The following is a 26,378-nucleotide window of genomic DNA, read 5'->3' as shown; positions in this document are numbered from 1 at the left end:
TCCCTAATCTGCCACTTGAAATGTAGGAAGGGTATGTCAATTTCAAGGTGTTATTTACTAATCTAATTATTATTGGATATGCATAAAAATTGTATGGTGGGTTGCTGGATAATTGTCGATTATTTTACGACTATAAAATTAAAATTCTGACCCAAAAAAATTTTTTTGAAGGGAAATAAAATCGAAAAAAAAAATGTAAAACAATATTTTAGCTAAAAAAATTTGATGATATTCAATAAAAAAAAAGTAAACAAAATTTTCCGACAAATAAACATCTAGAGGAATCATTACTCTGTGATAGTTCCTTAGTACGTAGTAATTTTGAAAGAATTGGGAAAAAACGAAAAAATGGCAATCACCGGAAAATCGAACACATACCTATATATACGCCATATCTGGCTAAAAAAAAGATAGGCATGGGTAGCCAGATCATCTAGAAACACTTTCCAACACTATAAAAATATAAGTTTTGCGACACTACTTGCCAATTCCTTACGGTAACATGACTAAGCAAAAAAATGCAAAACAAATAAAAAGGGGCACTCGTGGAAAAATGGCCATTCTAATATACAGCATTTCAGAAAAAAAAAATTTCAGCCACGTGCTCGGCAAACCATCAAGGCATATTTTCCGACAAATAAACATATAAATGAAATATTACTCTGTGATAGTTCCTTAGTACGTAGTAATTTTGAAAGAAATGGGAAAAAACGAAAAAATGGCAATCACAGGAAAATCGAACACATACTTATATATACGCCATATCTGGCTAAAAAAAAATAGGCATGGGTAGCCAGATCATCTAGAAACACTTTCCAACACTATAAAAATATAAGTTTTGCAACACTACTTGCCAATTCCTTACGGTAACATGACTAAGCAAAAAAATGCAAAACAAATAAAAAGGGGCACTCGCGGAAAAATGCCCAACATTCTAATATACGGCATCTCAGATAAAAAAAAAAAAGACATGCACGTGTTAGCCCAACCATCAAGGCACACTTTCTAACACATAAACATGAAAAAAAAATCAATAATATACGGCAATTCCTTACTACGTAGTAAATTTTTACAAATATTGAAAAAAAAACAGAAATTGGCAACCGCAGTTAAATACCCAATATACCAATAACTACGTCGTATCTGACAAAAACAAAATCACGCATGGGTAGCCAGATCATCTAGACACACTTTCCAACATTAAAAAAGCAAAAGTTTTACGACACTATTTCGCAATATCTTACGGAAAAATGACTTGGCAAAAAAATTTAAAAAAATTAAAAAGGGACACGCGGTAAAATGCCCGACATTCTAGTATACTACAGCTCAGATAAAAAAAAAGACATGCACGTGTTAGCCCAACCATCAAGGCACACTTTCTAACACATAAACATGAAAAAAAAATGAATAATATACGGCAATTCCTTACTACGTAGTAATTTTTACAAATATTGAAAAAAAAACAGAAATTGGTAACCGCAGTTAAATACCCAATATACCAATAACTACGTTGTATCTGACAAAAACAAAGTCATGCATGGGTAGCCAGATCATCTAGACACACTTTCCAACACTAAACAAGCAAAAGTTTTACGACACTATTTGGCAATATCTCACGGAAAAATGACTTGGCAAAAAAATGAAAAAAAATGAAAAAGGGGCACTCGCGGTAAAATGGTCCTCGTGGTGATGAACGACATTTTAACTAAAAAAAAAAACATGCACATGGTAGCCAAACAATCCACCAAGACTTTCCACAACTGATAACCTATACAAGTTGCACCATTCTACGACAATTTCATAATACGTAATAACTTTGATAATTATGCAAACTACCTCAGAAGGGTAAACTCGGACGCGAACGACCCCGACGCGTCTCAGAAATCGGGGAAGGAGTACAGCTACAGCAATGCACATCTGGACACTACTAGAGCGTGTAGGGGAGACACCTCCTGCAGGTCGATCACCCACAAATTCAGTCACGGGGGTGAGTCACGTGAGAAAAACCTGTTTTTTTTTGACGCTCGGGGTCGCAAACGACCCACCGTACCTATCCAGGGTTAAATACATCATGCTAGTATTAGATTGTCCACACGACGTTTAGAACCTCACCTATCACAAGTCTCCTTGTTGATGCTGGGGAGTTGCCTCTAGACCTTTACCGAATGTCCTCTATTATTCGGTTTTGGTTTAGATTGCAAAGACTCCCTAATTCTTCAGCCTTTCAGACTGCAAGCCTTGTAAGGCACTCAACTTACTTTGAGTTGCACCCAAAATCTCCTCAACCTTTTGGGTTTCGGGTGAAACAATTATTAAACAATCTGGATATAATTAGAATTAAGGTGCTTCCATTCAAGGCATCATCAACGCCTCCATGGAAATTACCTGACGTATCTTTTTGTAAATACTTTATTGGAGTTAAGAAGAATATGACTGACTTAGAATCCAAGTCTCTTTTTATGGAACATGTTGCAGAACATAGGGGATCGACTTTTATATATAATGATGGCTCCAAATCTGATGCTGGCGTTGGATTTGGAGTACATAGTAATGATTTTAATTGTAGAGGTGCACTTCCTCTAACAGCTTCCATATTTACTGCCGAACTGTATGGCATACTAACCGCTATTGAGAAAATAGCTTTGGAAAAGGAGCGTAATTTTACAATTTTTAGTGATGCAAGGAGTGTTCTTCAAGCTTTAGAAGTTTTTAATTCTAGTAACCCTCTAGTTTTAAAGATTTTAGAATGGCTTTTTATTATTGGACGGAGAGGTATAACAGTTCGATTTTGTTGGGTTCCAGCACATGTAGGTGTGTCTGGGATTGAGAAGGCATATTTACTGGTGAAGAATGCGACATCCGAGTTGCTACCAAGGAGGTATCCTATTCCTTATAATGATTTCCTACCTTACATCCAGAAATTGGTTTGTAATAAATGGCAACAGCACTGGGATAGTCTAGATGGCAATAAAATGAGGGAAGTAACAAATATCATATCACCTTGGAGGTATAACATGATAACCGAAAATGGAAGACGACTCTTTGTCGTCTACGTATTGGTCACACACGGTTGACGCACGACTTTCTGCTGAACGGCCAACACCAACCGTATTGCGAGGACTGTTTAGTACCTTTAACTGTGAGGCATTTGTTGACCGAGTGCCCTAATTTTAATAACTTAAGAAATAGATATCTGTTTGAGGGTCGAGGTGAGGATGGCAGATTCATCCTTGCCAAGATTCTTGGACATGATGTGTCCTACTATGCGAGCGGCATTTTTAGATTTATTTCAGAAGCAGGTCTCCTGAAAACTATTTAACTATTATAATGACTTCTTAACTATTATGGTTTTAATTTAATTCTCTCTTATTTTTCATATATAATAAATGCTTTCGGCCTCAATGACCTTAGATGTCAGGATTCCAGAAAACTTTCAATCAATCAATCAATCAATCAATCCGAGTAAGTGCTCGACAAACTTTGTTCAAGATGGAAATAGTAAGTGTGGTTGCATGCAGCCATTGGGAAGGACGACTTCATGCTTTTTATTATGATTACCTTCAAATACAGATCGATCTGTCCAACAGAAAATATATGCGCTTCAGCCTAAAGGGAGTCGTGTACCAATTGAAAAATTTCTGCTACAGACTGTCTACCACTCACCAAGCATTCCCTCGTGTTCACTCTCATTGTGGAAAAATTAATAGTATCTTTAAGAAAATTTTTTTCATTACATATGTGTTTTGTGATATTTTTGGTCCTACAACTGTCTAGCGATATTTTTTTTTTGCAGCACGCCCCACTCCCTGTAGGGTTTGGAGAGGCAACTAGAATTGGAGTCAAGCCAAGGCACAAGTGACATAATTCTGCATCATCCTGCACCTGTTTATATTGTTAGTCAGCCTGGTGACTAACATTCAATCAAGAGGGGCCTCAGATTATTAGAATTGTTCTAGCCTCTTATCCATTTTCATGGGTGTAGAATAACCATGACATACTGTGTATCACTGAGGATTGAAACAATTTTTTAGTCTTTTTGACATATAGGAAGAATGTAGTCAGGTTCAATGTGCGATGTAACGAGGAAGAATCTCGTTATATGAGATTGTCATAAACATTAATGGTTCACAGGAGCTATTGAAATGGCATATCTGGTCGTAGGCCCAAAAAGAGAATTCAGATGTTAGGAGGAGAGTGACTGTGTTCGAGATTAGTCTGAATTGTTCCAGAATTATCAAAACCCCTTCCAAGAATGAGAGGTGTAGACACTATTGTTGTTGGTCAGAAAAGTTTCGATGACACGAAACCTTATCACAGTGTAGGTTTATAATTGGAGATTTTCTAGACATTGCTATCATAAACCCACAGATATCTACACAGTATTGTATGTGGCCATACTGTTCAAACGCTAAGAATTTTTAAGTAACTTCGCAGCCTAATGGTAGATTGGATATTGATAGGAACAGTATTGCTTTAGGGAAAATTATTGCAGTACAGTATTTTTCACAGTTATATGTTCACTCTAGATGGTTGATTTAATATTGTTTAGAAAACTTGTGTGTCCAGCATGTGAATTTTGCCTTTAATTGCTTATTTGAATTGACAAAACTATGTTAATGTAATCCTAACAGTTTTTTCTTTTTCTAAAAAATATTTTTCTTGTTTTTATAAAGACAGAATTTCATCCCAGAACCTTTCATCATGGTGTCCCCTTCTCAGCCATTTTTTTTGCCCTTAGAAGCAGTTGTTTTTTTAATTCTTTCTAATAAGTTATTTATCATGATTTTTTCCCACACTGTGTCCTGTTTTCACTACAAATAATTTGTCCCTTTCACCTAATGTTCTTATATTGTACTTCTATCCAGCTAGCCCAATGAGAGGGAAGTTAAGAAGGAAGTAAGATTCTAGCTGGGTCCCCATGCCCAGTATAAATCAAGGGGTGGTGCCAAGTGCTCCGTTCTCTTGACCTGTTATCTAGATTTTTTGGTATTCCACCGTCGTATATTTTTTTGTGTAGTGAACGTTGGGTTGTGGACGGCATTCGGACACTAGGCAGTTTGGGTGCTACCTCTGGCCACAGTCCGCAAACCACTACATCATCTCGTCTTTGGCCCACTCGTACAGGATTTGTTTTCTGATGTATCTCAACAGGCAACTATGGTTACCTCTTTAAAAGTTTAAAAGGTTGCTCCATCTTCAATGAAGTCATGCTTTTATTCAAGAACTCTGGTTTGTATATTAAGGAAAAATACAAATTATAAAGATTTGTGATTTTCTTAGTTTTCATAGTATTTTAGTTTTAAATATTCTTCAGTAATATATGTAGTTTCAAATAAAGTTATGTTTTGTAAGCAAGATGTGCTGGTTAAAATCTTCTGATTTATTAATATAATTTTAGCAGATTTTTTAATATAGGCCTTATATATATTTTGATTGACCCATTAATTTTATAATTTTTTCCTGTGATCATACATCTTTCACGAACTATGTACGATATAATAAATATATTTGTTTGAAAATTACTTGTGTTAGGTGTAAGTAATTTACAACAATGCATAGAATATAGAAGTCCACTTTTGATGGCATTTGTTGACTATGAAAAAGCCTTTGATAGTGTGCAAAGGCCAATTTTGTAAAGAAGAGTCCTGCATTATTATTGAATTCCTATTAAATATGTAAATTTGATTAAGTCATTTCATGAGCATAGCAAGTGCTAAGTTAATGTTAGTGGGGTCCTATCAAATGAATTTCCAGTGAACAGTGGAGTACTCTAAGGGAATGAGTTGGCACCTATGTTGTTTATCCTCCTCATGGATTTAGTAATGTGTAGAACAGTTGAAGATGGAAAAGGATTGGACTGGATTGGTGATAGGAAATTAGCAGACCTAGAGTATGCTAATGACGTTATCCTTATTAGCAGTACACCACAGGATTTGCAATGCTTGCTTACCAGAATGCATGAGAGATCACAGGAGGTTAGGTTCAAGATAAATAGAAGGACTGAGGATGAGAACGGAATATGCAATGGAAGATGAAATATCATTGGAAGGAGAAAAGATTAATGAGGTAAAATTATATGAATATTTAGGAGCTATGATCTCTAATACAGGGTCTTTAGAATTGGAGTTAAATGAAAGATTGAAAAAAGCAAATCAGACTATGGCTATGATAAGTAAAATTTGTATATCGAATCGTCTTGAATTTATATATGAAAATCAGGCTATATATCAATTGAGTGAGATTGTTGTTACTGTTTAGACATGAATCCTGGTATGACAATGAAACAATCTCCAACAGAGTTAGTAGATTTGAGAGAAATCCCTCAAAATAATATTAGGAGTTAAATGTCAGGAAGGTATTAGAAATGAAACTCTTAAGAGAGATTACCTGAGTGACTTATGTGGATGAGATCATGGTGAGGGGTAGATGGAGTTGGTATGGGCATGCTCTTCAGACTCCCCAAGAGAGATTAGTTAACCAAACATTTAACTGGGCTCCACTAGAAGAGTTAGAAGATCCAGACCTACATGGCTGAGGACTATGAAGCGTGAAGTCGGAGACGATGAATGGAGAAGTATTGAATTTTTAATTCAATACTTCTCCATTCATCATCTCAAGTTAGAGACAGCTGACGAAATCTAATCAAGGCCCTTTGCGTTGGTAGGCATAGGAGGAGATGATGATGATGTGTTGTGGTTAGCCTCTCTCTCAGATTTTGGTCCTTTTCTGCATATGTTATCTAGTAGGATTTTATATCTTTTTTATATATAGGTATAGGCTTTTTTTTTAACAAGTTTTTCGTATGATGGCATACAATAGTGATGTTTATAGTATTATCTTGTTCCTCTAGGTATCTCTAGACATGGATGAAGCCATGCATTTAAGTCCTCAGAAGCTCCATCTCATCAACAGTATCTTGATTTTGGTTGAAGAACTATGTAATCACGACACAAGTCTTCGAATGAAATTAGCAATGACCTTTCAAGTCTCCAAATTTAGTAATTTACTGAAGCTTGTTCTTGGTATTGGCTCTGCTTCCAAGAATAATGAAACAATTATTTGTTCTTTTCCTGAAGTCAGCATTAACAGGTAGGTGATTTGCCCTATACTGTGAAACACCCCTTCTATAATGAAACTATTATTGTTCTTTTCCTGAAGTCAGCATTAACAGAAAGGTGATTTAGCTTATACTTGTGAAACACCCCTGCTGTTTATCAATTGATGTATGAGATTTGGTTATATAGCCTGGTGTATGGGTATGGAGGCCCTTCTGCCTCCAAGGGCAAGTGGAAGAAAACACAACAGTTGCGTTATGAAGTAAAGTTTGTTCCTTTATGTAATACAAACCTTCAACTTCAATAGGAATATAACTTCAGCAAAGCTATAAATTGATATTAAATCCTTTGCTACCATGATGTCGCTTGACATCAAAATATGCCGTATGTTACACACGATGACGTCCTGGATACGTCATTTACAAATATTGAAGTTAAAATCACTCTTATATCTTACAAATGAGTACAGTACTGTACATGGTTGTATATCACACAGTTCACACTCAGAAATTACACTAAAAAATCTCCCCTCCCTAATATTATTTCCCCTTCCTCCTTTCTTCAGCCAATCAATGAAGTCTGATATTCTAGCCTTTATTCCTACCCGTGTAAGAACTATTTGAGACTATTTTTATGTTATCATAAAGAATCACACCACTCTAAAGAGCTAATGGCAACATTTTCTACCTAAGGCATTACACAACTCCCTCTGACACCCCCAGCTTAGAGACGTAGGGATTCTCACGTCACCCCACCACCAACTGAAATACTTGCTATTCTAGTCCTTATTCATGATAATGTAAGGTTTATTTTAGTGATTTCTATGTTGGCATTCATGTTCAAAGTACTATGTAGCATTCTTTAACCATCACCGGTTCTCTGCCCACAACGTCGCTAAAACATTTTACCAGTAATGCAAGCTGTTTACACAGCAAGATTTGTTGGTTTTTCTTATTTTATTCCTTTTTTTCTTTTCTGTCATTTTTGAAAAATATCATCATCTTCATGTCTTATATACAGGTAGAAGGTTGGCCAGGGTACCAGCCACCCATTTAGATAATACCACTAGGGAGTTATTTGGTCCTTTGACTGGTCAGACAATACTACATAGGATCCTTCTCTCTGGTTAAGGTTCATTTTCCCTTTGCCTACGCATACACCGAATAATCTGGCCTATTCTTATATGTTCTTCTCTGTCCTCATACATCTGACAACATTGAGATTGCCAAACAATACTTCACTCGAGAGTTTTATTTCTGCAATGTAATTGTTCAGGGACTACTTTCCTCTTGGTAAGGGTAGAAGAGACTCTCTAGCTATGGTAAGCTCGTCTTCTAGGAAAAAGACACTCCAAAATCAAACCTTTGTTCTCTAGTCTTGGGTAGTGCCACAGCCTCTTTACCACGGTCTACCGCTGTTTTGGGTTACAGTTCTCCTGCTTGAGGGTACACTTGCCACACTATCTTATTTTTCTTCCTCTTATTTCATTGAAATTTTATAGTTTAAATATGACCTATTCATTTTAATCATTGCTATTGTTCTTAAATATTTTATTTTAAATGTTAATTCATTCTCTTATTTCCTTGTTTACTTTCCTTATTGGGCTATTTTTCCTGTTAGAGCCCCTGGGCTTATAGCATCTTGCTTTTCCAACTAGTGTTGTAGCTTAGCAAGTAATAATAAGGATAATAACCCTTTTACCCCCAAGCTATTTGGAACTTTCCTACCCTTAACCCTCAGGCGTTTTTCTTTTCAAGCACGTTTTGCAATATTTTTTTTTATTATTTTTTTAGATTGCGCTGACAGCCTTAATTTTTGTCATAGAGAGGTCAGGTTGGTCTCATTATTTTGGAAAATGCCTGAAGTTTCTCATAAAGTTATAAAAAATATGCAAAAAAATTGCATATAGCAGTTTTTTGCAAAGACGTACCGGTACGTCCATGGGGGTTAAGGGATGAGTTTTGTGAAACATACCAGTACGTCCATTGGGGATAGAAGGGATAATGTGGGCTTTGTGACTGTTCATCTTTATGACATTTATTTAAGGAGGATGATATCACAAGTCTCTCTCTCTCTCTCTCTCTCTCTCTCTCTCTCTCTCTCTCTCTCTCTCTCTCTCTCTCTCTCTCTCTCTCAAGGGGGAACCGCAATATATGGAAGAGACATAAATCAAGGAAAAGTCTGTGAAAAATACAGCAACACAGAATGTGAATTGATTGCGGTAGAATTAGAATTTGAAAAACTAGTGAATATTGTAGTTTACAGGCCCCAAATACTAAGGAGTTTGACATAATAATAGAAAAAGTAGATGATATATGTAGAAACCATGAAGACTGGACTATACTCCTATCCAGAGATTTTAACCTTCCTTTCGTGTATTGGAAAGAACTGATAGAAGAAACGGATTTTGAGCGAAGCGAAAAATCTATTTTTGGTGAGGTAGCCATGTCGTCCTGATGGAAGGTTCCTATAAGTAGCTTTCTAGGGGATATTTGCTACAGTGATATTCCCAGAGAATTAACCTTTAGGTCTCCAGAATTCTAACTCCTGGTGCAAATATCCTTAAGATTTCTCTTAAGGATATCGCATTAATCAAGGGACGTATATCTTGATACGACACATAACGATTTTCACCCCGAATAGCGTTTTCGCTTCGAGGGGGAAAGTGGCAAAAATAGAAGGGAACCGTTATCAAGGTACCCTTCCTCCCGTACTACTATTGAGTATCTAGATGTGCTGTATCCAAGATGGTGTGTCATTCCTTGTAGCATTGAGCAGAGTGCTACAGATATAGTAATTTCGTGAGGGATCCTGCCAAGGCCTTTTCTGTAGAAAAGGAGGGCGGGTCCATCAGGACGACATGGCTATCTCACTCAAGAATAGATTTTTTGCTTCGCTCAAAATCCGTTTTTTGGGCTTTAGCCATGTCGTCCTGGTGGAAGCTTACCAGAGAATTACTAGAAAGTACTGTACCTGTGGATTTTTTAAGTGCCTTAACCTTGGGACAATTTTTTCCTCTGGTCATCCAGACTTTTGAGACATATAACGTTACTGTTATATGTCATTACTGCTAAACACAAATCATGTTAGTGCTTCCTGCCCCCTGCAGGGAAGAGTCATACTAGACATAGGGAAGGAGTCTCAAGGTTTGCATATAACATATGAACAAACATGGCATCAACTACTTACAGGTCTCTCTGTTTGTATAACGTATCGGAACAAACATTACTAGATAATGTTTGTATCACATATAAGAACAAGGGTATTAACTATACATATTGTTTATAAGTAAATATATGCAGTTTTATTAAAGGGTAAGAAAACTCTTGATATATTTTATTAAAAATCAATTGTAGGGCGAAATAAGATGCAAATTCATATTGATAACATTTATTGGCAATAAATGACCAACATAAAGTAACAGGTATAACATAAATGTTAATATATGTAATAAGAAACATATCAATCAATCATGACACAGAAAATTTGTTTTCACCTGAAAGGGAAAGCTTTATTAATGCCACCATAAATTTGGAAATTTGATAAATTTTCTAATATGAATTTCTGTGATGTTGAATGTCTATTCACACTGTAAGTACACACAGCACAAGTGTTATCTATATGTTTCTTCACCTCAAATAATTAGAACAATCCTTAGTGTCACCCTGGTGACACTTCAAAGTATTGCGCTGAGAGCTGTCAACACTTTCACCCATATAATTGATGGTCCCAATCAATTCACTGTTCATCGCAGCACTACATGACAGGTTTTAGTACACTACCTGCCGCCACCACGTAACGCTAGAGTTCATGCACTTGCTTCGCATAATGCTAGTAGAACACACTGGATGACTACCATCCAGTGTATGAGCGAAGACGCTCACAGTCCATATACTGAAAGAAGTTCAGTGATGAAGCAATTTTCCTTGGATCTTGACCTGCGAATGTACTGTCAGGATCCGCTCTGTGAATAAAATAGGTGATTTTCGCCCTAAGTTGTTTTAGGGATAAGTTTGATCCTGCATTTTCCCCTTTAAAGAGCTGTCTTTCCCTGAAGTCTGAAGTTCATCGAAGATAGACCTTTAGACACTCCACTGGACACAGCGAGACATCTTCCTTCAGAGGGCAGATTCTCCAGGAACCTCATCTCTTTGTGGGTAGCTCGTTCTTAGCGAGAAATGTTGGATCAAGAAAAAGGTTCAGTTCTCCCACTTCTTTGAACTGAATATGGCCCTCATCTCTGGATAGGGCCACTATTTCACTAACTCTGGCCCCTGAGGCTATAGCAAACAAGAAAATGGCTTTTTGAGTCAAGTCTTTCAGAGAGCAATCCTCATTATTCACTGCATGGTCTAAGGACCATGAAATGGGCTTTGAAGGTGCTGCAGGCCTAAGTCTACCACATGCCTTAGGGATCTTGTTAAAGTTTTCGTTTGACAAGTCTACTTGTAAGGCATATAGTAGAGGTCTAGTCAGAGCTGACTTACACGTAGTTATCGTGTTGGCTTCCAGACCTTGTTTATGGAGGTGGATAAAGAAAGACAGACAGAAGTCCATTGAGATTTCCTTTGGTGATTTGGCTTCGACGAAAGCAACCTACTTTTTCCAAGATGATTCATATTGTCTTCTGGTTGACTTAGACTTATACTCTTCTAAGAAGTCTATATTGCCTTTCGAGATCCCAAATCTTTTCTTTACTGCTAAGGAGAGAAAATCATGAGATGAAGGCTTTGGGTTCTCTGTGATGAAGCGAAGACAATCGACTTCTGGACCTGTTGAGACAGTGCTAGGTCCGGCAGAGGGACCAGCCTCAGCTTCAGTTCCAATGCTAGAGGGAACCTGTTGCTCTTTGGCCACTTGGGAGCCACTAGAGCTGCTGTCCCCCGAAAGGATCTCAGCTTGTTGAGGACCTTCATTAAAAGATTGGTCGGAGGGAACAGGTAGATCCAATTCCATATGTTCCAGTCGAGGGACATGGCGTCCGTCGCTTCCGCTAGAGGGTACTCGTAAGGGGCCACATAACGAGGTAGCTTCTTGTTGTCTTTCGTCGCGAAGAGGTCGATCTGGAGTTCCGGGACCTAACGTAGAAGAAGGAGAATGAGTCTGCGTCTAGAGACCATTCTGACTCGATCGGCGTGAGCCTGGATAGAGCGTCCGCTGTCAGATTGCAGAACCCTTGAAGGTGAACTGCTGACAAATGCCATCTCCTCTTTTCTGCTAGGCGGAAGATGGACAAAATCACTTGGTTGATTTGAGGCGATCTCGAGCCTTGACGATTCAGACATTTCATTATCACCTCGCTCTCCAGGGTCAGTCTTATATGGGCTGATGCGAGGGGAGAGTTCCTTCAGCGTCAGAAAGACTGCCATGGCCTCCAAAATGTTGATGTGGAAGGTCTTGAATAGAGAAGACCAAGTCCTTAGGACTTTCCGTTGATGAGAGTGACCTCCCCATCCTTCCTTCAAGGCATCCGTATGGATGGTGACTGAAGGTGGAGGTGGTTGCAAGGGCACAGTCCTCTTTAGGTTAGTCTTCGACCATGGCTTGAGAAGTGATCGTAGTAGGGTCGGTATCGGTCTTCTTAAATCTCTTCGAGCGTTTGATGCGTATCCTATCCAGACTCCTGACGCATCTTTTAGCTGTGCTCTTATCACTGGGTCTGTCACTGATGCAAACTGAAGAGAGCCCAGTACTCTTTCGTGTTGGCGTCTTGAGATCCTGTCGGATTTCAGTAGTCTCTTGACAGATCCTGCTATCTCTCCTCTTCCCTGGGGGGAATGGAGAGACAGTGTGACTTTAAGTTACAAAGAATTTCAAGCCATTGAAACTCTTGAGCTGGAGAAAGTCGAGACTTCTTGACGTTGATCTTGAATCCCAGATGTTCCAGGAACTGGATCACTTTCTTGGATGCTTGCATACACTCTGTCCTGGATGCTGCCCACACCAGCCAGTCGTCCAGGTACGCTACTACCTGGACACCTTCTAGGCGTAGTTGTTGAACGACTGCGTCTGTAAGTTTTGTGAAAATCCTTGGGGCTATGTTTAGTCTGAAGGGCATGGCTCTGAAGACATACTTCTTCTTCTGTAGCCTGAATCCTAGGTAGGAGGAGAGGGGGCGGTTGACTGGAATATGCCAGTAGGCATCTCCCAGGTCTATCGAGACTGTGTACGCCCCTTTTGGTAACAGGGTCCTCATGTGTTGAAGGGTTAACATCCTGAATTTGTTGTTTTCTATGAACTTGAGTGGCGACAAGTCCAGAATGACTCTGAGTCCTTCTTGGGAACACAGAACAGCCTTCCTTGGAACTTGATGGACTTTGCTCTCCTTATCACCCGCTTACTCAAAAGTTCTAGGGTGTATTCTTCCAGTACGGGGGTGGAGTGTTGGAAGAATTAAGGAAATGCTGGTGGAGCCTCGCTCCAGCTCCATCCAAGTCCGTTCATGATTAGGCTGTGGGCCCAAGGATCGAAGGTCCAACGATCCTGAAATTTTTGGAGTCTCCCTCCTACCTCAAGCAACTCATTGCTTCTGATTTCCGGAGGATTTACCTCCTTGACCGTGTCCTCCCTTACCGCCTTTACCTCTTAGGGGGTATTTAGAGGAGCCCCGTTTAGAGCCTCTACCCTTGGGACGAAAGATAGTGGTCTGCCTCTCAAATGCAGGGTTAAACGCTGGTGTCTGGGCAACCAGTTGCTGAGGCACCATCTGATAGGTTGGTTGGGGTTGAGTCACCATCCGGGGCAACCCGGTCATGGCAACTGTGGGATGTTTTCATTGTTGCTGCTGTCTGGCAGGGCGAGAGGGCAACCTGGGTCTTTTTGTCTTCCTCTTAGGCAAGGGACCCTCATCCGGGGAAGACTTCCTCTTCGCTGACATGCCCCACTTCTGGAGAAGGTTTCTATTCTCCGTGGCGGCCTTGTCTACAACTTCCTTGACCACTTCAGTCGGGAAGAGGTCCTTACCCCAGATATTGGAAGCTTCCTGGGTTTGTGCTTTACCGATACAGAAGCAAACACGAACTCCCTACATGCTCGCCTGGCTTTGACAAAGCCATACAGGTCCTTGACCACAGTGGCTAAATGCATTTCGGCCATGACCATGTTCATATCCAGGGTTTTACTATTGCTTGCCGTCATCTCCAGACAGTTCTCCAGAGATAGAGATGCGGTAAGTCTTTCTTTTGTCTCTTGCTCCCTACGCAAGAGAAAGTCGGACAGCTTAGGGAGATTTTCGCTGAACTGACGTTCAGTGATATCTGCCTCCAACTTCGCAACTGAGAAGGTAAGGTGGACTTCCTTCCAGTCCTTATCTTCCATGGGCAGGGCTAGAGATAATGGTCTACACTCGTCAAGTGTAGGCCAAGGTTCGCCTGCCTCTATTGCCTTCATTACTGCCTTAAAACCATTTGATGTAAAGGGAAAGGCTACCGAAGCTGGAGCAAGAAAGGTGGGATGTTTCTTGCTAAGGGCTGACACTTGTAGAGTTAGTGTAGCCCTTCTGCTTCAGGCTACTCGACAAAAGAGCCTGTGCTTTATCGTGGTCAAGTACTATGACATCCTTAGGTTCTGTCTCCTCCCTTGATGCTGGTTCCATCTTTGGATGGACGAAGCAGTCTGGGTAGGCCTGAAAGTTGGACCAGAATTCAATATCCTCAATAGGGACGGTTCCCAACTTCTCTGAGATAAAGATCTTGCCGCTGGTAATAGGCATGTATTCTGCATACCTCCAGGGATTAACGTCAGAGCAAGTTGGGAGATCTTGAACCCTGAGTCTCTTGTAAGACCCACGGGAGGCGGTGAGTTGGCCATTTGTCTTTCCTATTTCGCCTCCCTTTCCTCACCTTATTTGCGAAGGCTCTCCATCAACGCCATGAGATTGGCCATTGCCTGTCTCATGTCATATGATGGAGGGGCAGAAGATGTAGAGGGTAACGGCTCTGGAGCCGGAACTGACGGAAGGGACTCTGATTCAACATCATCATCATCTTCTTCAGGAGTCAAGGTGGACTCCTCCTCGAGACCTTCCGCTATTAGGCCCCTCTCGGTGTCCTTTGACACCTCCAACATCCTCTCGTCTTGATGGATGTCCATGCCTTGCATTCCGTCGGAGATGTCCGTATCTGCGGCAATCTGGACGCAAGGGATCTCAGGTCGTGTCTGGGGTACGACGGCTTCCACACCCGCTTTTGGGAACAGCAAGGAGCGCATCCGTTCGCTAGGAAGGTAAGGTCCCGTGGTGTTCTTCTGAAAGCCACGAACACATCTGCACAGCTTCTCTCGGGCTGCATCTCTTGACTTGCTGTCTTGGGGTCATCAAAAGCCTCGGTAACCAAGGCCTTGCAAATCTCGCAGTCCTGGGGTCCCAGTACCGAAGAGGTCCCTTGGAAGTGGTGCTTGGGGCATGAGCCCTGCACTCGGTATGGCCACAGTGGTCCTTGCTCCTGACGTTGCAGAAGACTTGTAGGCACTTTGGATGGTCCTCCTGTAAAGAGAGGAAAATTAAATGAGTATGCGGTAGTTTATCTCACCTGATAAACAACTATATAAAATACTATTATTAATATTTTAGCATTATAGCTTAGGATAGACAAGCTAGAAAAGAACTAGGAAAGACACATACTTGTGTTTCCTGTCCAGCCAATTGCTCTGACCTGCACCAAAATTAAAACCTAGAGTTTTCCTATTCAGGAAACCCAAGGGAAGGGTTCTAACCCCTAGGAGTAGATAAGTGTAACTTAACACTGACCTTTCCCAAGGTTTTAATAATGTGGGTAAATGGTAACTGATCATCTATCAGTCTGTTGAAAGAAATCTTTTCCTTCAATATATAACTGGTCTCAACAATAGACTGTGCAAGGATACATAGGGTATGTTGGAAAATAACTACTGTATAATATATACTATAGTTTTCTGTCTGCAGTATAATTAGGCTAGCACCCGGCAGCACGATCCAGACGCCGGCTGGGTTATTACCTGGCGGCACTAGCTGACAGAGAGAGAGAAAGCATGGAGTGAAGGGTTACCTTATTAAATGTTTGTTAACAATAAATAAAGGTGTAAGTACTTAATCTTACTGCTTTCCTCCGGAAGGAAGGTTCAAATGGAAGGGGAGAATGTATCATTCAGGCTTCCATCCATTCACACAAACCGTTGCCAGTCACTGCCGGCCCCGGGTATGTGGATGGCAGTCCAAGAGAGGACTGAGAACACTACAGAATAGGGGTCTCCCACCGGCAGCCGCCACAGCCGGCATAGCTTTTCCCGGAACCTTGCGTCCATAAGGGAAGACTGGGCGACTAAACAGCTGTTATGTAGGAGCCCCGGCCGGCCCCACAACCCGCCGACAAACGATGAGATTGCAGGACGACGGCCAAAGTGTTGCGATGGCTAGGCCATCGCTAAAAGACAGAGGGGGCAGGGAAAAGGGTCCTGTACAAAGTGTGGAAAAAGGCGGCAGGGTTGCCGCCCCTACCACACAAAGAAGAAACTCTGTTTCAATATCGGCGGCAGAAGAATATTTATTCCTCAGCCTAGGGTCTGCCGAAATGGTGTTAAGAGGAGGCGGCAAGATTGCCGCCGTCTCTCAACAGGGAAGAAACATTGTTTCAGTGTCGGTGCCATCCTAGGCAGCAGAAGAATATCTATTCTTCAGCCTAGGGTCTGCCAACACTGGATTAGTCTTCTAGACCGCAGGGGAGAAGGTGGCGGCATCATACAACCACTTCAGGTGCAGTCTTGGGAGGTATAGCCTCCCATGTTGGCAGGGGAGTGACTACTCACCCTGCTGCTCTCCCGTCAGAAAGACTGAATACTCTGAGGTTCTGTCAAGAAACCCAAAGCCGGCTACCCGCCGGCAAGGTTAAGAGACAAAAAACCCTAGCCTAGTCAAGCCTGAGTGTCTACTCTATGGCAGGACCAAAATAGGGTTGTCGCCTGGGCGGCTCTCAGAGGGAGAAGGGATTACCTCTAAATATCCACTGGAGACGAGTATCGAGTTATATAATAATTCTAGGAGATATCTATCTCCTTATGAATTGATAAAACTATACACGAGGGTAAACCGGGAACATGTATGAAAGTATACTAAAGCGCATAGGCTATCTAGCCTAGCGCAGGGTGAGACTCCGGTTACCTATATCACCGAAACTCTTAACGTATACGATCGATAGGAAGAGTAAATGTATGCAATGTTACGTATAAATCTTTACAAGTATCATGTGCCTAAATAGGTTATATTTATTAATGCTATTACCACTAGGAAAGTAGACTTATATTATGCATGATAGTAAACTGAAGCGCGTAGGCTAGGAAGCCTAGCACGGGCGAGGTTCGGTTACTTAAATCGCCGAAACCCTAAAGAATACAATCAACATAATAAAAATCATCCCAGTATTACTTTATTTGAATAGTGTCAAAATATAAGTGCTATTACAACCGGGAATGTCGTTCGACTAACTAAATAACACATGCGTTATGAACGACAACGCCCATGGTCCCTCCGGTGACCGGCTAAGCTCCAAACACCTAAAATTACTCTAATTTCACTGTGAAGCAGGAGCTAAAACTTATACACTGTAAAGATCAAATACTCAACTTTCCAGAGGCAGAAGAAGCTGGAGATTGCATGATAAATCCACGAAACTAGAGCGTATACGATAGAGCAACAGGGAAAATCACCGTGCGAAACCGCTACAGCAATAGGAATGACACGCCATCTAGATACTCAATAGTTGTACGGGAGGAAGGGTACCTTGATAACAGCTCCCCTTCTATTTTTGCCACTTTCCCCCTCGAAGCGAAAACGCTATTCGGCGTGAAGATCGCTATGTGTCGTATCAAGATATACGTCCCCTGATTTATGCGATATCCTTAAGAGAAATTTTAAGGATATTCGCACCAGGAGTTAGAATTCTGTAGACCTAAAGGTAAATTCTCTGGGAGTATCACTGTAGCAAATATACCTTAGAATGCTACTTATAGGAACCTTCCATCAGGACGACATGGCTTGAGCCCAAAAAAGTGGTTGTATATATACTTATAAAAAAGAGAGTAAAAGTAGCGCAGAAGATAAGAGGCAATTTGAAAAGCTTCAAGATATGCTATTAAAACATAATATGCAACAAATAAACCACATTCCAACAAGAAAGGAAAATGTCCCAGATTCAGTATTTGTGAATGAGGTGAATTATGTTAAAGAAATAGCGTATAACACGGGAATTTCAGACCACAATGCCATAGAATTAATAGTCAATTCCAAAGCAAGTGATCGCAGAGATAATCAAAGCACAAAACGATGGGAAGGATATGGAAAATAAAATTTTTATAGTAAGAATATAAAATGGTCAGAAATAAATGAAGAACTGAACAAAAAATGGAAAAATGTATTCGTAAGTGATAATATACAGTATAGGTAAATATGGACAGGAGAAAATTGTTGAAAAATATGTACCGAAAAAAATAATAAACAACAGACATGCATACCAAGAGACAGAAGGATCTTATTTCAGAAAATTAGAAAGTGGAAGAAAAATCTAGCAAAAGAAAAGATGAATGGAAAATGATGGAAATAAAAAATAAGATAGAAAATGCAGAACAAAAGATTATGCAATCGAAAGAAAATGAAAAAAAGGGACTTAGAAGAAAGGACACTTCAAAATATAAAAAAAACACCTAAGTACTTTACTCCTATGCAAAAAAGATGAATAAAGGGAGATTAGAAATAGGCCCTCTAAGAATTGAAGGACGGCTAACGAATGAAAAAAAGGAAATATGCAACATATTAGCAGAAAAATATAAGAGTGAGTTCACGCCAAGAATTGCGTATGAGAATAATGAAACAGAAATGAGAGAAGAAAATGTTGAATATCTAACGGATATAGATATTAATGAAGCAGATATTGTCAAGGCTATAAGCGAAATTAAAAATGGATCGGCAGCAGGACCAGATGGAGTTCCAGCGATTTTGTTAAAAAAAACTGCAAACACTATCGCGAAGCCGCTTGCAACTGCTAAGACAAAGTGTAGATATGAGCGAGATATATGTTAAACATAAATTAGCTTATATAACCCCTATCTTCAAAAGTGGATCAAGACTAGAGGCAAGCAATTATAGACCTGTTAGTCTAACATCACATATTATGAAAGTGTATGAGAGGGTAATAAAAAAGAAAATAATGGATCATTTGGTTAAAAATAATTTGTTTAATATGGGTCAACACGGTTTTGTGCCCAGAAAAAGTACACAAATCCAACTGATAGCACACTATGAAAACATATACAAAAATATGATAAATGAAAAAGACACTGATGTGATCTATCTAGATTTTGCAAAAGCCTTTGACAAGGTAGACCATGATATATTAGAGAAAAAAATGAGAAAGCATAATATTGTGGGAAAGAGGAAAATGGGTAAAAGAAATCCTGCAAAACAGAAAACAGATAGTGGTTGCAAATGACGAGAAATGAGATGAAGATCAGGTAATATCTGGCGTGCCACAGGGTACGGTATTAGCTGCACTGCTGTTTGTTATTATGATCTCAGACATGGACTGTGATGTTAAAAACTCTGTAGTGAGAAGTTTTGCCGATGATATAAGAATAAATAGAGAAATTACTTATGATGAAGATAGGAACTCACTACAAAGAGGTCTAAACAAAATATATGAATGGGCGGAGATAAATAGGATGGTATTTAACTCCGATAAATTTGAATCATTAAATTATGGAAACAGAAGGAATGGTATATGCATACAAGGGACCTAATAACTAGACAATCACAACCAAGGAAGCAATGAAAGACCTTGGTGTAATGTTAAATAGGAATGTTATCCAATGACCAAATAGCAACACTTGGCTAAATGTAAAGCAAAAATGGGAATGCTATTCAGACACTTTAAAACAAGAAAAGCTGAACACATGATTATGCTTTACAAAACTTATGTACGTAGTACACTCGAGTACTGCAATGTGAGATGGTACCCACACTACCAAAAGGATATTGCACAAATAGAGAGTGTACAAAGGTCCTATACTGCTAGAATAGAAGAAGTTAAGGACCTTGACTACTGGGAAAGACTGCAATTTTTAAAACTATACAGTCTAGAAAGTAGAAGAGAACTCTACATGATAATACAAGCATGAAAGCAAATAGAAGGAATTAGTGAAAACATCATGGAGCTAAAAATATCAGAAAGAGCAAGCTGAGGTAGATTAATACTGTAGTGCCAAAAGCTATACCAGGAAAACTAAGGAAGGCGCACAGGACATTAATCCACTACGCACCAGCATCGATAATGCAGCGACTATTTAATGCGCTGCCAGCTCATCTAAGAAACATATCAGGAGTAAGCGTAGATGTGTTTAAGAATAAGCTTGATAAACGCCTAAGATGCATCCCAGACTATCCAAGACTGGAAGATGCAAAATACACCGGAAGATGCATTAGCAACTCTCTGGTGGATATACGAGGTGCCTTACACTGAGGGACCTGGGGGGTACCCAAACATAGAATAAGGCAATAAGGTAAAGTAAGGCTCAATACGTTTCTTGCCCCTGAGAACTTTTTTCACACAAGTACGTTACTATCGGTTTCCTGATGCATCTATCATCTCGCCAGTTCAAACGTTCATTCCTTATGGACGTTTTAATCGCGCCAATCCTTATCGTGTATTGGGGGGTAATCACGGCAAACCTGTCGCGACTACCCTGTCCTCTCATCCTGTCAGCTTGTTTGAGCTGGCAGGCCAGTCCCTTCATGATTGGCAGTATCGCCTGCCAGTCTCATGCGTGGGTGGGCACAGTCTAGCATGCTGACGGGGTTGACTCGCCTATTCCATACTTTGTCCTTTGATTGGAGCACTTTTTATATTATAAATATAAACTGATTGCACATCACAAGTTTGTTATATTATACATTGCATTCATCTTTATTTTAGGTTTTCCCCTCACATTTTCATTCACCAAGTTATGATTTCCCCAAATTTCCTCTCCTTTTTCATATTGTATTTTATCTTTAAAACCCACACAGTATTCTGCCTTATTCGTCCAATAGTATCGTGTATTCTGATGTTAAACAGTTACTGAAACAAAAGGAAGAAATATTTTGATTAAGTTTTTTAATTCTCTTCATAGGAGAAAATGAAGGTGTAAAATAAAGCGACTACTGATAATTTCTCTGCCTATATAAACGCAATCATTTTCAAATTTCTATTTACGCAGAAACAAGTACGCCTAATTAAAAGTGCAGTAGTGCTTCAGCATGAGATAATCTCCAGAAAGGTCTAAAAATCCATCTAGTATATTCCTACCAGTAGGACACTTGGACTCTTGGATTAATGGGGATAAACAGAAAAGGTAGTCCTATAATGACTTCAACAGAAATAAGCACATTAACACCGTAGCGGACAAATCACCACCACGTAGAAGCAAACAGAGAATGCTTGTCACGTTCCTTCTTGTGATTATTTCAAGTCAGATTTCATAGATTTATTTATATACAAAATCAAGAAAGTAAAAAGTATCAAATTTTGGGATTTTCAAAATTAGATGTAGGCTACCAATTGTACTTGATACCCGATACCCAGTAACATACCAGTCCTTAAGGACAAACCTTACGGCCAGTCCTCTGTTTGTATGGCTGGCTTAAGGGACTAGGTCACCTTTTCTGCTCTGTCTCTTTTTGATACATGGTTAATTTACATGTCGACATCTTTGAATAAACGAACTTCATTAGTTGCACATGCACCCTCGCCTTTATGCTGCCACCATGTAGTTGGAACACAGTTTTACACAATGGGTTGCTGCAATCAAAGTCTTCCTACCACTTCCCTCTGCCATCTCTTCAATGACTCTTAACGAATCTTATGAACATAATCCCTTTGGGTTATTTGCTTCCCCTCTCTCCACAAGTTCAAGAACTTGTTAGATCTCTTTCATGATTTTTGGGCCAATTCTTGGATCTTCTCCTCAGCCTTTCTTACCTGCATCAGGAGTCATAATCCCGTGGGGTTATTCCCCCCTTTTTTTCCTTCCCGCTGTTCCAGGGGATTGAATTCAGTGGGACTATCTTCAGGAGAAGCATATTTGACTAACCCTTAGCTTGATCAGCCTTACCATGCTGGAAATGCCACTTCTCGTCCGATCAGCGAAGACAAGCAACGTGTGGTCTGGTCAGTACTTGAATGAGTGACCACCTGGGAACACCGCCGAGATTGGTATGGTAGAAGTGCTACTTTTCCGGTTGTAGCTGCTCAGCCGCAGATGTGGACTTCCTTGTCTCTCGCATCACCAAGAAGATGCTTCTTGGTCATAACCAGGAAAGGGCTGCTGTGGACATCATCGATGTTCTTATCCAAGAGATAACTCCATTTTTCTTGTCCTTGAGGAGGTTACCTTGTGGTGGGTCCCCTCCTATGAATTTGGAATATGCGTCTCTTTCCAACAAGGACACTGAATTTGCAGCTCAACTACGAGAGAATACACTTTTTCTCTTCCTCCCACCTTGGAAGTGTGATGGCGATTCTCTCTTTACCTACGCGTTATGAACGTCCTTTAATTCTGGAACTGGTTATTTTTTCAAATTCAGTTCGGCGAGGAGAAGGCATATGGTCAAACAAACAGTTAGTCCACAAGACTTCCTGGGTGCGTTCCACCACTAGGACTCTTACTCCCAGATTCTGGAATGCCATTATCATGGAAGTATCTTTGACCATCTAGCAATTTCTCTCAAGAAGGTCATCCATAGTGGCAACCTAATTTGTCAGGATCGGCTTCATTCTTTGAAGACTTCGGTACGACGGGTTGATCCTAGCAGACTCAGTGGCTGATATCTGTTACCACTGAGACTTCACCTCAAGCTTATCGAGATCGGAGGATTGAAGAAAATCTCAAAAGATACCCCGGCTTCCTTATATTGGACATGCACCCTTTGATACGTTCATTGTCGTCATGCAGAAGTTTTTTCCACAGATCGACAGGATCATAGGATGACGATGGCAGAAGACTTAAGTCTACAAGACGCACTTTCAGCCAGCAGTGGGTAAGTCTCATAAGTCACCGCTTCACTTCGGTTCTTCAAGCCCGCAAGTTGTTCTGGGGTACAAGTAGGGACAGGAATACCATCCCCTCTGTTTCTTGGATCTCTATGAGACTCGGGCAGGAAACGGACCTAAGAGGACGGTTGACATACGGAAATCCTCGCTGAGGAGTCAACCTCCTCCGCCCTTCCCCGGGTTGAACTCTCCCTTCAGATGCATCTGAAGGAAAGGGGATGCGTCGTGCTGTACCACTTGGCCTCCGGGCTCTGGTCAGAGTCCAAACGATACCGTCTCTTAAGCCTCCCAGAGATGAGAGCAGCCTTCCCTCGGACGAGGAGTACCACCCCAGCTCGTTTTTCAGGCAACACTCGAGGTCTATCTTCAATTTTAAACATCTGACTTACCCGGTGGATATATATACTGTATAGCTTAAGTCCCTGACGTCACGGCAGAAATTCAAAACTTGCGGCAACTGCAGATTGAGTAGCCAGGTGTACCACCAGTGAGCCCTCACGCGACGGTACTTAGAACCACTCCCTGTATCTTCAGATTTTCTCTGCACTCACGCAGGCAACATCGTCGGATATTCACTTTTTATTAACCTGAATTTTGGAGTTATCTTGGTGATGTATTCCTAAATTGGTTATTGGCATTCGCTTATTTTGGTTTTGTTTGGTAATTGATCGCTATGTTTATAGGTTGAAAGGTAGGATTAGAAGTTTTTTCAACCTACTGTAAACTAACGGTAGGTAAACACCCTGCCTACTCTATTATGTCACAGTCATATGACGTAAGCTATAGTATGACTTGCAATTTCTTTCTTTGATAAGTGAATACTATCTTATAAGATAAAAGGATTATGTTATTTTTTCCTTTTAGTATACTTTCTTTAGATAATCTTCGATGTGTTTTCAAAGATTAACTAAACTAGCGTTCAGTTTAATTTACGCTACGCAGTTCTCAGTCAATCGATACAGTATTACAAATTTCTTTGTATCGTTATTTATGAAAGGAAATTCTTCTTAAAAACCAAAGTATTTAAGTTTTATAAGATAAAAAGGAATATGTTATTTTACAAAAATGTTTGTCCTTTTAGTATTTTTTCTTTAGCTAATCTTTTTGCAGACATTAAAGAAAATTAGCATACAGTTGATTTTACACTATGTAGTATTCATGACAATCGATATAGTCTCACGATTCTTTGTATCGTTGTTTACTTGTTCGTTTTTGGGAATGCTAATATTTTTTTATAATATATATAGATGTTCCAATTGTAAAATGTGGCTAATCATCTTTTATTTGAGACCCTTAAGTAATAAGGGTTGTTTACTTTTATATATATATACTTTATTCCTATATCTGTTCATTTAATATTTTATATAAAATATTTTGTTACATTTTATATAGGATTCAGAGAATACCTATTGCTTACTCATTCAAGCTCTTGACAGAATAGTAATATCTCTCACAACGGGCATGTCTACTTTCGGTCTCATGTGAAAGTTCAAAAGTGCAAGTTTTTAGTTCTAAAAGCTCCCCAACCCCTGGGAGAAGGAATGTCGATCGGCGAAAGGAAACAAGAGGCGTTAGCTTGGCGCCGAGCGTCTTGTAAGACCCGAGCAGAAGTCCCCTCGAGCGTTCCTGTTGACGCTTCACAGAACGTTCGCCCTTGCCGTAGGTAAGGCGGGTTAAAAGTGTTATCTTCACTTTGTTGACTCAGCTCACAGACAGAGCTGGCTATTAAGTATTTCACTTCCTTCTAGATAAATAAACTAGCGTTAAGGAATGGACTACATCACGCCAAGCGTTAACTAGGTGGAAGTCATGACACGTAACACCGAGCATGACGTCATCGAGCCTCCAGTAGGACGTCAAGCATCCAGCTGGACGTCGAACGTCCAGCACTGCTTACGATGCTGTAAGAGTTTGACACGATGTTTGGAACTTTGGATGAGCGATTGTTCTAGACGCGAACGTCATAGTTCCGAGCGTGTGAATCGCGAGCGCCATTGTTCCGAAAGTCACGTGGCGGCGATTGTCAAGCAGTTGCATGGCGTCAAGCGTCCTGCAGTTGGACTTGACGTCGAGTGTCAAGCAGTTAAACAGGACGCCGAGTGTCTAGCATAGTTCCAAGCATCTAAATCGCGAACGTCATTGTTCCGAGAGTCACGTGACGCTGAACGTCAAGCAGTTGCATGGCATCTGGCTTCCAACAGTTGAACTTGACATCGAATATTAGGCAGTTAGACGTAACGCCAAGTGTCGTGCAGTTCCATGGCGTCAAGCTTCCAGCAGTTGAACTTGACGTCGAGTGTCTAGCAGAGGTGACACCGAGCGTCAATCAGTTGCATGGCGTCAAGAGTCCAGCAGTTGGACTTGACGTCAAGTGTCAAGATCGCGAACGTCTTAGTTCCGATCGTAATGACCATGAGCGTCTAGCGTTGGAACAATTGTTACGCCAGGCGCTATATTAAAAGATTTAGAAATAAATATTAACTGGAAAGATATTATTTTCTTAGACCAAGGCCCGCTTGAACTAACTCTTGGTGTCTGTTGGAGGGCGAGAATTAAATCTCTAAAAGCATTAAGGCCAGAATTTAGGATCTTAGGGAGTTGACTCCTAGGAAACAAGACATCTCTAGCTCGATTAGAGACTTGTAGGAGGAAGGGATGGACAGTCTCTTTTCCCTTATTTATCTTTTAGTGGAATTCTCTTAGGAGAAGTTCTTAAGATCCTTTTCCCTTCATTTGACTTTAAGAAACTCATGAGAGATTTTTCTAAAGAGTTTCCAATTTATTTTGTGCTTGCTACTCCTCGTCCCGCCTTCAGAGTTTTCTCTAAGGAAGGCCTCGAAGGAGTCTTTGTTTACTAAGATGGTTGCTGGTAGGGCAGTGCAATAGCATGTCCTCAATGCAGTATAAAGAGCCTAACTGTAGATGTTGGTGCAGCAACACTTTCAGCTGGAGCAGCAGGAAGTGCATTAGTGCTTTTGTGAGAGAAGGCAGTGTACCTTTTTTGCTGTGTGCTTGTGAATGTAGGTCTTTGGGGTCTCGAGTCTGATCCTCCATTAAAACCCTGAGCAACAATGCTGCAGTACAACCGTCTTTGTGAGAGAAGTTGTTGTACATAGAAAATTCTCGATCATCTAATAGAGCTTGAGGAGGATGGGAGACTAGATGGGATGAGGCATAAAAACCTATGAAGCCAGCTTCCTTATCAGGTATGCCAGGATAGCAAAGGTGGAGGTCTAGACACGTTAAGGTCGAGGACCTGTTGGCAGCCCCACAG

General features: G+C 40.3%; 1 protein-coding gene across 2 annotated transcripts in view; it reads left to right on the top strand.

Moving 5' to 3' along the window:
- LOC137650062 (protein CIP2A-like) overlaps nt 1-26,378 on the top strand; it is a 309,476-nt gene that overhangs the window by 225,982 nt on the left and 57,116 nt on the right. For both annotated transcript variants that reach the window (XM_068383107.1, XM_068383108.1), the window contains exon 10: nt 6,851-7,089. In XM_068383107.1, coding sequence (XP_068239208.1) covers nt 6,851-7,089 — 239 coding nt within the window. The remainder of the gene's footprint in view (nt 1-6,850; nt 7,090-26,378) is intronic.

Source organism: Palaemon carinicauda, chromosome 11 (assembly GCF_036898095.1).
Source record: "Palaemon carinicauda isolate YSFRI2023 chromosome 11, ASM3689809v2, whole genome shotgun sequence".
In the NCBI taxonomy this organism is placed as follows: domain Eukaryota; kingdom Metazoa; phylum Arthropoda; class Malacostraca; order Decapoda; family Palaemonidae; genus Palaemon; species Palaemon carinicauda.
This window is presented reverse-complemented; position numbering and strand designations above follow the sequence as displayed.